The sequence below is a fragment of the Cervus elaphus genome, chromosome 7, assembly GCF_910594005.1.
Source record: "Cervus elaphus chromosome 7, mCerEla1.1, whole genome shotgun sequence".
NCBI classification, from domain to species: domain Eukaryota; kingdom Metazoa; phylum Chordata; class Mammalia; order Artiodactyla; family Cervidae; genus Cervus; species Cervus elaphus.
The window spans coordinates 33,539,974-33,554,568 of NC_057821.1; the positions used below are offsets into that span (position 1 = coordinate 33,539,974).

The 14,595-nt window shown below is 41.3% G+C and overlaps 1 protein-coding gene across 1 annotated transcript in view; it reads left to right on the forward strand.

The window, feature by feature from the left end:
* DCDC2 (doublecortin domain containing 2) overlaps nucleotides 1-14,595 on the forward strand; it is a 149,833-nt gene that overhangs the window by 68,396 nt on the left and 66,842 nt on the right. The window contains exon 8 of the mRNA XM_043908394.1: nucleotides 794-953. Within this exon, the coding sequence (XP_043764329.1) occupies nucleotides 794-953 (160 nt within the window). The remainder of the gene's footprint in view (nucleotides 1-793; nucleotides 954-14,595) is intronic.

A 14,595-nucleotide genomic window follows, 5' to 3' on the forward strand; every position in this document is an offset into this window, starting at 1 on the left:
AAGTCACCGACAGATGAGTCAATATCGGAGGTTTTCTATGAGCACAGTGCGGGTCTGCTTATATGATGATACCTGTGTGCTCACTGTGACTACTAGTTAAGAAGGTATTTCTCAATTAGCTGATCAAACTGGGTTTTGTCATCATTCTTCATCCAATAGCTATCTGCTGATTCTTCTGAAAGGTGCAGGAGGGAGAGGGTGGTTGAGACAGCCGACTGGCCCTGCTCCTTGCTGGCTGTATGACCTTGGCCAGGCTTCACCGCTCAGCCTCATTTGCTTGTCTGTACAATGGGGTGATAACAGTACCTGTCTCTCAGATTATGAGGAATGAGTGAGACAGTTTCATAGCAGCACCTGGTATATATCAATACAGTTGTGAAGTGCTATTATTTGTTTAAAATGTTTTTTGATGTGGACCATTTTTTAAAGTCTTTTACATTTGTTACAATATTGCTTCTGTTTTATTTTTATTTATTTATTTTTTTGACTGCAAAACATGTGAGAAATTAGCTCCCTGATCAGGGATTACATCTGTATACCTTGCATTGGAAGGGGAAGTTGTAACCCCTGGACTGCCAGGGAAGTCCCTCAAGTGCTATTATTTTTATTCTTCTTCCCCTGGGAGACCCCTCATCTGCCACCCAGAAGAGTTTAATGTAGGTAATGGACAGAAGTAGGATCAGCACAGAACACCCACCTCTGGCCCCTGCCCCTTTTTACCACGTTAGTGACTTGTAGTTATCACGCAAGGAGTTCATCAGCCAATAGTAAAAGTTAATCTTTTGCCACATAGGGAAATGATCGCCAGTCTAAGTCAACAGTTGGATCCAGCGACAACTCATCTCCTCAGCCTCCAAAGAGGAAAGGGAAAAAAGATGCGAATTCAGAAAAACCCACGAAAGAGAAACAAAATGCCAAGTTAAAGAATTCACCACAAACAATCCCGAACAGTGGTAAGTTTGTTATTATTATTATATTGTTATTACTGATGATCATTATCTTAAGGCTGTGATACAATTTTAATTTGTAAGTAGATCCGTTTGTTTTCCTGGACTCATAGAATATTGTCATATATGAGAGTTTTCAAGGAAGACTTCCTGTGTATGAGAGATGCTGGTGTTTTTCATGCTTAATTTTTAGTTGTAATTAGCAATTGTGTGCTGGGGTCCAGCCCCAGCGGGTCCAGGAACACCCAAGGAATGAGTGGCGTCGGCAAGGAAGAAGACAGACACATACAGAAGGTTGCGTAGAAGAGGTAGCTTCTTTATTTTTAGGACAGCTCAGTTTTTATAGAATGAACGTTACCTCCCCCTTAAGTCACCACATATTACATCAGATACTGGTTTCGTGCTCCTGTCAATATTTTTCTTTCCCATGTTTTTCCCCTATGCATTCATCTAGAACATTTCCGATTACAGCGTTTTTTCTTAAATGTCCCGTACATAGTCTTCTTGCCTCAATGGCCTAACATTTTCACTCTAACAAAAACAATGTTCTACAGATTTCAGGTATAGTATGAATTCTTTAGACAATAAGACAATACATGGGAAGGGCTACTACGCAAACATGTTTGATATTTCTGAGAATAGTACCATGTGAAAACCGTGATATTTTCTTTACCTAAAATTACAAAGTTTACAATGATTAACTATGAAGCAGCAAAACACCTCTAAAGCAGCAAAACACCTCTATTAATAGTGAGGAAATGGCAGTGAAGCTGATTAATATAAATCTTCTATTGAAATCCTATGTACCCAATTTCCTAACTCTACAAAAATACCCATAATCTTCCATGTTGTTTCAAGAAAGGGAAACAATGGACAAATATCAGCAAGGAAATAGCAATAATGAAAACCCTCTCAATCAAGGAGCAAGTAAACTGAAGCAGTACATCTACTTCTAAATCTAAATGCCCCTACTCTTTTCTATTCTAGAATATTATAATCTTTTAAGCAAGCAGCCAAACTATGCCTGTGGCCTTTTCTTTTTTGACTTGATGTTTACAGTCGTGTCCTGAGCCAGAGCAATCATGAGCATTTCCAAAAAGGCTTGGACTTTTCCAGGGAGGCCTTATTACTATATATTACATTCCCCAAAATTAATAGAAAGCCCAACAGGCAGAAAGAGGAGACATATCGGGCCCCCGGGACAACCTCAAGGGGAAGAGCTCCTTGCAGATTCCTCTCTCGTCCCGTGACCTTGTCACGGTCTGGGCACATCCCGGCGGCTCCCGACAATTGTGCTATAAGGATACATGTTTCAAGAGAAAATATTTCATGAGTGTTCTTATTGAGAAAGGTAAATTTTGCCATCCTGTGTTCCAGCTAAAAGTGCTTGATTAACATTTTTATTACCTACTTGTGATCTCTCTTATTCGTGTGTCTACAACTCTTGTTCACATTTATTACTAACTGCCTTTAGTCACAGATCACTTTTTCAAAAAGATGTTTCACTGGTATCCAAGAGAACACACACTCACAATTTTACCAATAAAGAGTATGTACCAAATTATTAATAGTTTCATGGGGTCAAGTTTCAGATTCATGGCCAGAGCTCTGTCTTCCTCCTGGGAGCTCCAGCTCACTTACCTTGCATTACCAGGTGAGAGACGGTATAAAGTAACTTAAAGCATTTTGCATTACTACAAGATTTTAGGATAAAAGTGTGATAAACTAGGGCTTCTCTGGTGGCTCAGCTGGTAAAAAACCCACCTGCAATGTGTGAGACCTGAGTTCGATTCCTGGGTTGGGAAGATCCCCTGGAGAAGGCTATGGCAACCCACTCCAGTATTCTGGCCTGGAGTATTCCATGGTCTGTATAATCCATGGGGTCAACCAAGGAGGCATGCTGTCAGAATTGTGACCTTTTCACATTAGTTTTTTGTGAAGACAGGCTCTTTTTGGTTTCATCTGAGTGTGGTCTCAGTGGGGTGAGCACATGAGCGCGGGGTGATGCTGTGGGCAGCTGGGCTGGCTGGGACACGGCTGGAGGAGTGACTGATTCTCCCTCCCCCTGGGATTCACTCACCTCTGCAGGAACACGAGCTGGGCTGCTCTGAAAAGCGGTGAATGGGATCAAGTTTCAGATTCATGACCAGAGCTCTGTCTTCCTCCTGGGAGCTCCAGTTCATTTCAAAGTCCATACGAAGCGTTGCATTACAGTTATAGCTCATGTGGGGTTCAGAGCTAAGGAGACAGTACAAACTTGTGTGAGGGCTTAGAAGATGCTGCTCAGATGGTTATAGGGTCAGGAGAGAGATGTGCGAGACTAAGTTAAAAGAGCAGGTGAAATGAAGGAGTCAATTCCACAGAGAAGAAAGTGGAGGGGGCTTAAGGTTTCAAAGATTTAAATGATAATTAGCTGGAAGCCCGGAGTCCTAGATTCTTGTCCCAGTTCTGCTCTTGACTTTGGGCAAGTCATTTAACTTTCTTTGGCCCCATTAGCTTTCTGCAACATGTGGGTTCATATTAAGATTTATCTTTATAGTTTTGATTTTAAGTTTTTTCAGTCCTTTCCAGTGACCATGAAATGGGGAAGCCAGGGTAAAATGCAGTCAATGGATGTTTAGTGAATGCTTGTTGTATGGAAAAAGTGAAAGTGTTAGTCGCTCAGTCGTGTCCGACTCTTTGTGATCCCATGGACTGTGTAGCCCGCCAGGCTCCTCTGTCCATGGAATTCTCCAGGCAAGAATACTGGAGTGGGGTTGCTATTCCTTTCTCCAGGGAATCTTCCTGACCCAGGGATTGAACCCAGGTCTCCTTCATTGCAGGCAGATTCTTTACCAGGCACCAAAGGAAAAAGCTAGCCTGAAAAAGCATGCCATACATGTGAACATTAATAGTAGAGGGTTTATTTTAATCAGTATATAGTAGATTGCAAAACCATCAAGGCCATGGGCTATGTCTTACTAGTTTATTTTTTTCAATCCCCAATAACTAGGTCTGAGAGATGAGACACTTAATAAATATTGGTGAATGAATGATGGAAGTTACAAAATAGATGTCTCTGTAATATTTTAAAACCCACTAAGAAACAAGACTCATGTTAAACTTTTCATGAATCACTTTCAATTAAAGGCTTTTATGAAATGTTACTTGCTTATTTTCTGTGTGGCTCTTAGTAGCTTATGGAAATCCTAGCTCTTGCTCTCAATTTATTTTGTGAAAATCTTTAGATTTAGCAGTTTCCCCTCAAGAGAAAGGGGACCATCATCTCTTCAGGTTATTTCACTCATGGAAACTTGGAAACACAAGAGACTGAATCAGCATGTCCATGTTTTACAGGAAAGTAACCATTATTATTATTTTTTTTGGAAAGTAACCATTATTAAAAAGTCAAATTATCAGTGTTTTTGCCTTTGTAGAAATTCATAGTTTTCTCTCTCTTCTTTTTTTTTAAAGATTTTTTCCCCATATTTTCAAGGATCTCTTTAAAAGATTTGCTGTTGATGTGGGCCATTTTTAAAGTATTTGCTGAATTTGTTATGACACTGCTTCTGTTTTGAGTTTTTTAGTGTTTTGGCTGTGAGGCTTGTAGGATCTTAGCTCTCCGACCAGGGGCTGGACCTGCTGCTTTGGAAAGCAAAGTCTTAACCACTGGACCACTGGGGAAGTCCCCACAAATTGTTTTCAACAATAGTTTCATCTGTGGGGGTGAAAATAACCAACACATGTTGAACACGGAAACAAGTCACATTTTTAAAGTGCTAAGAAAATGTAGACGCCCTCGGCTATTCTTCCCCAGTCTTTAGAGAATCTGCACTGGTTTTGCTTGCCCATGTTAAGTGTACATTTTGCAATGTGGTTTTATAATGTGCAGATAGTGGGTTTTTCACTGCTATATCTCTGTGTTATATAGAACAATGGCTGGTGTCTTTTAAATGAAGATTTGGGGAATTTTTGTTCCCAGTAAGAGGCTTTTGGGCTCCCCAGGTGATGCTGGTGGTAAAGAACCTGCCTGCCAATGCAGGAGACGTAAGAGACGCAGGTTCGATCCTGGGTCAGGGAGATCCCCTGGAGAAGGAAATGGCAATCCACTCCAGTATTCTTGCCTGGAGAATCCCATGAACAGAGCAGCCTGGCGGGCTACAGTCCATAGGGTCGCAGAGTCGGACACGACTGAAGCAATTTAGCACGTACATGTGCACAAGAGGCCTATACCCTGGATTTAGAAACATATATAAGAGTTTAGACGAAGCATCTTGTATCTTTTTATCTTGATAGAAAGAACATATGACCTGGAAAATGAATCTTGGCTTCCAAAACAATTTTCCCAGGGAAAATGAAAAAAAGCTTTTGTACCGTTTATGAGATTAAATCATCAGTTGATAAGTTTAAGGATATTAGCTTAAATCCCTACTTTGAAAATTGAGCTATTTCTCCTTATCAGATATCCCTCCAGATGTCTTTGGCTTTAGGAGATTTTCTAGGTTATATTAGCAAAAGTATTGGTCTTTATTTCTCTCTCTCTCTCTCTTTCTTCCTCCTGTCTCTAAATTCACTTATTATTGCAGTTGCTTTTTGCTTTAATAGCATCTGTTTTAGTAATTAGAACCAAGTGTGTGATTTTGGACATTTGTGCCTCCAGAGGGCTCTTATTCTTTAGAAAGGGAAAAGCAATAAAGACTTGAAACAAAATGAAAGGGAAGGTATATAGAGAGTCAAGATAATGAGCCAAAAATGCAGGAAATTAATACTGCGTTGCATATTTGAAAGTTGCTAAGAGGGCAGATCTTAAAAGTTATTACAAGAATAAAAATTTTGTAACATGATTGGGGACAGATTTTGACTAGATTTATTGTGATGATCATTTCTCCATATATACAAATATCACATCAAAAAATGCAAGAATTCTATTTTAGAGATGAAACAGTTTTTGATGCTTGAAGTATTTTAACTTTGGGATGATGTAATCTATCCAATTTTATTTCAAAGTGTTAAAATTTTAGAGTTAAGATGCATAACTATGCTTCCTTCAGAGCATATGTTAAATTGTGAAGATTTTTTTATCAGTGTTCTTTAGTGTTCTCATATTAATTAGAAAAAAAAAGAGACTTCATAGGCTATCTTGATTTTTGCAATCATTATGATTGTAGTTATGCATTTTGGCCTTTTGTGTTACTGCTGATATTTATCGATATTCTGGTATCTAGTGCTTCAGGAACGAACAGTGCTGACAACAGTCTGTAGATGGCAACCTGGGTCTAATTTTATTTCTTTTTCTATTTTCTTCATTTTTTCCCCGACTCAGTTTCTCTCTATAATAGTAAAGCTTAATAATTCAAGCAGAGCTTTGACATATTTCTTCAGGGAAACAAATCTCATTTTCTTTCGGTAGCCAAGATGCAAAGTAAGATTGCTTGGTGATTGATGAAGTTGGGCGTGAAATGCATTTTTAGTGCTGCATTTAAATACCGGCTTAACTGACCAGCGTATGTTTTCCTTACACTTTCCACCTGAGTGGTGCCTGAAGATAGGTTTCAGAAGCTGTTAACTGGTTATGGTCTCCTCTCTGAGCAAAATTTTAATAATGATTGCTTTAAAGTGTTTTGGGATAGATTGTATTCATTGGTATTTTTAATATTTTTTGCATTAAAAAAATTTAGTGTTTTTAGAACTCTTGGAACACAGGAAGTATAGTGGGTTTCAGGCTTCTTCGAAATACTGGGAAAGCTATAGAGAAAATAGCTTAGTCTGTGCTGCTGTGGTTTATGTGGTATTGAAACTATATATTTTTTAAAGCAGAGTATTAAAGTGTAAGCTTCCCCGGTGACTCAGTGGTAGAGAATCTGCCTGCCAGTGTAGGAGATGTGGGCTTCGGAAGATCCCTGGAGAAGGAAATGGCAACCCACTCCAGTATTCTTGCCTGGGAAATCCCATGCACAGAGGAGCCTGGTGGTCTATAGTCCATGGGGTCTCAAAAGAGTGGGAGATGACTAAAGCAACAACAATTAGAATGTAAGCAAAACCAAGACCTGTTCCATTTTTCTTTTTCTCTTTTGCCATGCAGCGTGGCAGGTGAGGTCTTCGTTTCCCTACCAGAGAGTGAACCGTGCCCGCTGTAGTGGAAGGACAAAGTTTTAACCACTGGATTGCCAGGGAAGCCCCACGATTAGTTTTCTTATGAAGGATGTGATTCCCTTTCTGTTTCCACGTGTGGGCATGCTCGTAGACACGCACAGGCTAGTACCCTTGATGCAGTTCCCTGCTTGTTCCCAGAATCGTTCACTGAATTTCCAAGGATCGTGTGATGTTTAGATTCATGAATGTTGGGGGAAGGTGTGCGGCCAGGGAAGGATGTCTGAATATTGTGACCTTGCTGGGTGACCGCCCTTGGGTAGTCAGGCTCTTGAATTTTTCTAATACCTACAACCTGCATGGGGTTTGCCCTGAGCTTGAAGCATTATAGCGGTCCATCCTCAGAATCAGATCAGGGAACATGGAAACTTGAGCTTCTTTCCTTCAACTGATGAACCAGCTCAGGCACTTGCATGGTTCCTCATCACAGGGGACTCGGGATAAAAACGGGAAGCAAGGGACTTCTTGGAGGATTCTGATATCAGGAATGTCTGTGATGCCAATAGTGGGAGGTGACAGGGTGGAGGGAGGGGGAAGAAGTAGTCATGGGATTTATTACATTTCCTCCTCCCCAACTTCCTCTTTCTGTTGCCCCGCAGTGAAATAAAACCAGGAGGGGGGCTTGGTCTATTAGAGGATCAGCAGCTCCGAGGGCATCATTTACACCCGAGACACAGATAAGCTCTAGGTGGGGAAGATGCCCTGGAGGAGGAAATGGCAACCCACTCCAGTATTCTAGCCTGGAAGATGCCGTGGACAGAGGAACCTGGTGGGCTACAGTCCATAGGGTTGCAAAGAGTCAAACACAACTGGGCTCACACACGTGCACACGAACCCACACAGATAACCAGCCAGCAGGGTATTCTGCTCAGAAGCACTCAGTGTTGAAAGTGTGTGTGTGTTTGTGTGTGTGTGTGTGTAGGTCGGTCCATTATGCCTACACTTGTGGTGACGATTGAAACTCAGGGTGACAAATCCCCAACGCAGAGTAACGGTGCAGCTCTGAAGTTTACGTCCCATCTGTGCAGTGGTCTTCCTTCAGTCATTGTCCTAGTTCAGTGTCAGAAACCTTGTGTGCACTGCACCAGGAAAGATAAAAATGCATTAGCATCTCAGGTCAAAAACAGAAGCAGAGTCATTCTGTAGAGTCATTGAACACTGACAAATAATAGCAAGAAAATGGATTTAAGCTGTATTTAGGGATTCAAAGAAAATGCTAGTTCAGAATTCTAAAATTTTTTTTTTGTATGAGGTGAAGATTTCGCAGTCTGAAAATGAATGATTATTCCTCCATAACTGTAAAACTACCAGAAAGATCCAGTTGAACGAATAGACAGTTCCCATGTGAGATGAGCCCAAGTTGTATTAGGAGTGAAAGGGAACACTGACTTTTACTTAATTAAAGACCATCTTTTGCTCCTCACTTGCACCAGAGTTCTCATTGGTTTCATCCAATTTCGGAATGAGTGGTGTGGGCTGTCATTGTTCTGGAAGACAAGAGCATTAGCCATCTAGGACAGAAACTTAAAAGGAACCAATAAGTGCTATTACTAACAAACAGTCTCCATATTTTCTCTGGTGCTTTTCATCCTCGCATGTTTTGGATCTATTACAGTTTCAGCTTGGTAAGGTTTGCTAACTGAAACAAGAGTTCCAGATCTAATTACCACAGCACTCGATAGCATTTAGATGGATGAGTTCACCCCTTAGGAATTTTTATTTTCTGAGCAAACATCAAATGAAAGGGACAAAAGGAATAAAAATTTTCTGTAGTAGATAGATGGATATGAGGCAGTTTTTCACTCGTGAGGCAGGCAGGTTTGCTGTTTAATTTTTAGAAATTAGTTGAGAGAATCATCAAATTCTCTTTAGACTTTAGTCCCAGGTTCACCCTGAGGTTCTAATTTAGAAGCACGATTATGGTTATTTAGCATTTTCATCATAATGGAACGTTAATGAAAATGAATGTGAAAACACTTCGATAAAGTACAAAGTGCCTGAAGAGGCTAGTGGTTAATAGCAGTATCTATGTAAGGAGATATGAATTAGTTTGAAGTGGTCTCCAAGTCAGAAATGAAGAACTTTAGTATCTAGAATTAGGGAGCCTGAAGATGGGGAAGTGAGGAGGGTACTCACTGTTTTTTTGATTCTTTAATTTTTACATTTTATTGAAGTATAGTTGATTTACAGTGTTAATTTCTGTTGTACAGCAAAGTGATTTAGTTTTATATATATGTATATGTATATTATTTTTCATATTTTTTCCATTTTGGTTTATCACAGAATGTTGAATATAGCTCCCTGTGCCATACAGTAGGACCTTGTTGTTAATCCATCCTGTGTGTAATAGTTTGCATCCGCTAATCCTACACTGCCAATCCTTCCCTCCCCAACACTCCTCCATCTTGGCAGCCCCAAGTCTGATCTGTCATCTGTGAGCCTGTTTCTCTTTTGTAGATACGTTTGTTTGTATCCTATTTTAGATTGTACATATAAGTGATATCATGTGTTATTTGTCTTTTTCTGCCTTACTTTGCTTAGTATGATAATCTCCATCCATATTGCTGCAAATGGCATTATTTTGTTCTTTTTTATGGCTGAGTAGTATTCCTTTATATGTATAAATATACACCACATCATCTTTATCCATTCATCTATTGATGGACAGGTCGGTTGTTTCCATGTCTTGGCTTTTGTCAATAGTGGTACTATGAACATAGAGTTGCATGTATCTTTTTTTGAGTCATAATTTGGTCTGGATATATGCCCAGGAGTGGGATTGCTGGATCACATGGTAGCTCTATTTTTGTTTTGTAAGGAACGTCTTTACTATTTTCCATGGTAGCTACCCCAGTTTACATTGGGGAGGGGATCCATTATTAATTCCTGTTGTCCCAGGTAGCTGCCTTTTTACTGCTTCCCTTCCTCTCCCTTTAAAGGCTCACTTGCCACCCTGGTCTGAAGCTCAAAGCTAAGGAAGTCTCTGCAGAATGACGAAAAAGTTAAAGAAGGTTGGTAGGCTTAGAAAGAAGTAGGAGGAAAGAGAAGAAGAAAAAGGTCAGCGGTGGGGGAGGGGACAAAATAATTCCTTCTAAACACATTTTTAAAAATCAAAAATGTCCCTACTCATTCATTCTCCTTCACTCCAGTCAGTTTCTAGGTTAATCTTACTCTGTTTGCTCTATTGCATTTTACTGTCAGCATGATGAGTCTGCTCCTTGGAGGAGAGGCATGCTACTGCTAAGTCACTTTAGTCGTGTCCGACTCTGTGCGACCCCATCCCTGGGATTCTCCAGGCAAGAACACTGGAGTGGATTGCCATTTCTTTCTCCAATGCATAAAAGTGAAAAGTGAAAGTGAAGTCACTCAGTCATGTCCGACTCTTCGCGACCCCATGGACTGCAGCCTACCAGGCTCCTCCGTCCATGGGATTTTCCAGGCAAGAGTACTGGAGTGGGGTGCCATTGCCTTCTCTGGGAGGAGAGGCATAAAAATGGTGAAAAACATGGTTTTCTTCTCATGAAGATTAAAATTGAATTGGAGACTTGTAAAGCTTCTCTAGATCAAGGTTGGATATTATGGATAGCAGAAGAGAGTTCATGGAAAAGATTTTGAGAGCAGAGGAGGGTGGTTACATATGACTGCTGAGACTGGGAATTGATATTTGAGAGAGGAAGTTCTGGGCATAGAATAGGGGGTGGGTGGAAAGGAAAACCAAGACTGAGTTGAGCATTTTTAAATCTCTAATGCATTTTAAGGCCAGAGTAGTTAAATGTTAATTAATCTTCCAAATTAGAATAGTAATTTAATTTAACATGGGCAGGGAAGGACAGGGATTTCATAGATTTATTTATTGGACAGTGGAGAATTGCTGTGATTTTTTTGTTTGTTTGCTGATCTTTTTTTCCCCTCTGGGCTTTTCCTGGATGGCTTCATCTTATAATGTGATTTTTATATCCTTTCTCAGATTAACTCAGAGGTGCTCATGTACTCTTCTTAAAACTCATAATAGTGACAGAGAACATCACAGTTTACGTTGAAGGCCATTGCCCATAAAAACAACAAAAATGGTGACTTCTCCTTAAAGTGACTGAAGGAGCTCCATTATTATGTATCCCTCACTACGAAACACCCTTAATGCATCCTTATGGATAGGACATGGGAATTTGTCTCCAGGTTCAACCACTTTTCTTAGACTAAGGGTTCTATTTCTGACTACTTGCAATGTCTACCTTGATTTCTCCCAGGCATCCTACACGCACATGTCTAAAAAAAAATTCTCCAGGCCTTGAATTGCCTCTGTATATTTAGTTTTCCTCACATATTCCTTGGCTCACCGTACTGTGAAGCCAGAAAGAAACCTGGGAGTGATTGTTCGTGGGTGGGGTCAGAGGAGGCGTCTGTAGTTCCTGCCAGCTGGCAGTGGAAATTCAGGACAAGACCAGTCCCTGCTCCATTCCTTTCTAATCCCCTTCCCCTAGTGCCTCCCATCATTTTAATCCTGTTAATGTTAGAGTCAGCCTAGACTTTTCTTTGTCCCTCGGTCTCCACACTCAGTCAGGGCTAATTTGCACAGAGTCTCTTGAATCTGGACCTGCTCCCCTGGCCCTTCTTGATTTAAGCTCCCCATTTATCCTGTAGTTTTTTGCTGCCCTCTAGGTCAGGTCTTCTGAGTGCCGTCCCAGTCTGTCCTTCATAATTGCCAGCCATGTCCTAAAACTGCAAACCCTGTTTCTAATGGGATTCCTTCAGGAGCTTCTCTTGTTCATGGCCTTCCTTTCCCACTTCATCTTCCACCAGCCTCTGGCACGCACGTCAGGCATACGGAACTTTCTAGAGCTTTCCTGATGGCATGAGCTGTTGCCACGTTCTCTGTATGGGCCTAGAATACCCTCCCAGTTCCCATCAACTTTATCGTCTGTAAGACTCAACGTGGCGTTGTGGCTTCCGTCACGCTGGTCCCGACACTCTCAGCGTTGAGCCTTCCTATCTCTGCTCCAGCAGCAGTGCGTGACTGTGCCATAGCGCATGTTACATGGCCCTTTTCCACCGGTCTGTGAACAGTTCGCCAGCCAGGACTCCTCCTTATCAGCGCATTATTCATCTTCTCCAGGGTCCAGCAGCTGGCTCAGTTTCTAACATATATTAATAGTTAGCTCTCCATAAAGTGTGATGAGCGCGTGATGGAATTTTTCCAAACATACTTTCCAAAGTATAACATTTTTTTTGCTATGCTTTTATTTGAATTTAGGCATTGCAATTATTTATGGTGACATTTCTTGATGAGAGTTAGCTTGATTAAATCAAATTGGCTAATCAGACATCTCCCAGTAACATAGAGATTTGCAAGGTCTCTGTCTGCCAGAGTGTCCAGGCAAAAGAGATATGCATCCATGTAAGTGGAGATATTTTGTTTAAATTCAAAGGGAGGTAATTGGTTAGAAAAAAGGACTGCTTACTTAAGAAATCAATATTAAAGCTGAGGTGCAATATATGGCTCTACGTGGGGAAAACTGAAACATTAATCTCGTTATAATTTGATTTAGAAAATCCACCTGGTCTGATGGCCCCTGAATGGTGCACTGTGCTGCCAAGATAACAGTCTTAAGAAGATACCACTAAAACACTGAGGCTATTAAAACTAAGCTGAACTGATAAATTTTCCTCAATTTATAATGTGAAATTATTCTTTGTGTAGTACTGTCTACATATCGAATTTTCCATTAATAGAGGATTTAAAAGCCACTTTGGATTGGAGATTATTTACATTTCTATTTTTTCACTTTAAATGGTGGAGCATAACTTTCAATTGAGTGCCCCCACCCATGCCATGAAATTTTACAGGAGGCTTGGTCAGCCTCCTGATGATTCTCTTGTTCCCACACAGACCCAGGCTACTCACTCTTCTCTGTTTATTTTTTCCTTGTACTCTATTCTCTTAAGCTCCAAGGAGAAGAAATGTCTGAAGTTTTGGAGATCTTTCTCTTTCCTAGGATCTGTCAGAAGAGCGAGTGGCTACATAGACATATACACTGGTATGCCCTGGGCACATTTTTAAAAAATAAACTTTTTAGGGACATATAACATATAACATATTTGGGCTTCCCTGATAGCTCAGTTGGTAAAGAATACACCTGCAATGCAGGAGACCCCGGTTTGATCCCCCAGGTCAGGGAGATCTCCTGGAAAAGGGATAGGCTACCCACTCCAGTATTCTTGGGCTTCCCTGGTGGCTCAGATGGTGAAGAATCTGCCTGCAATACGGGAGAACTGGCTTTGATCCCTGGGTTGGGAAGATCCCCTGGAGAACGGAAAGGCTACCCACTCCGGTGTTTTGGCCTGAAGAATTCCATGGACTGTAGAGTCCGTGGGGGTCGCAAAGAGTTGGACACGACTGAGCAACTTTCACTAACACATATACAGAAGAGTGCTCAAATAAGTCAACAGTTTAATGAATCTTGCAAATTGAGTAGACCCATGTAACCAGCAGCCAGATCAAAAAAATAGAACATTATCAGTGCGAGGTCTTTTTTTTCTTTTCCTTTCTGACACCGAGTACATGGTCTTTTCCACACCATTTCTCCAACTCACCAATACCAACTGGGTGTCCTACAATTCAATTCAGTCCTGACTCTGACTACCTGAGTTAGCATCAGATTCCATAGGTTTAAGGGATCAGTCCTGCAAAGTAGCTCTCATTTCAGGTGACCTTGGCAAGCATCAGGACCCCGGGTTATCCTCACATTCTGTCTGACTTGGCTATAAAGTCGGGGGTTTCTATACCATACCCCTGCACCCTGGCCCAGAACTCAGGAAAGTGCTTTGCTTACTATTACTGGTGTATTTTAAAGCATACAACTCAAGGACAGTCAGGTGGGAGAGATGCAAGGTGTGAGGAGGTGGAGCACAGCGCCTCCATGTCTTCTCCAAGTGCACCACCCCTCCTCCCACCCCAGCAACCTGATGGGTTCATCTTCCCAGAGGCTCTCCATGCCTGGTCATTGGGGTTGCATTATGTAGGTATGATTGATGAAATCACTGGCCATTCATGATTAACTCAATTTCCAGCCCCCCACTGATAAGGACATAAGGATATGGGGGCAGAATTTAGACATGAGGTGTCAGAATGGTGCCAGGACTAGGAAGTTAGAAGCATTGTTGTATACAGCTGTGGATGAGATTAGACAGGCTCTAATAATGTATAAAAGGGCTTCCCTGGTGGCTCAGAGGGTAAAGCGTCCTGCTGCAACGCGGGAGACCCAGGTTCAATCCCTGGATCAGGAAGATCCCCTGGAGAAGGAAATGGCAACCCACTCCAGTATTCTTGCCTGGAGAATCCCATGGACAGAGAAGCCTGGTAGGCTACAGTCCACTGGGTCGCAAAGAGTCGGACACGACTGAGCGACTTCACTTTAATAATGTATAAAGGGTGTGGGTGTTGACACAGGTTTGGGGAGGCAAGGAAGTTGGTAGAGCTTGCCTAGAGTTCTCTTGAAGATAGCAGAGATTTCTGATGAGA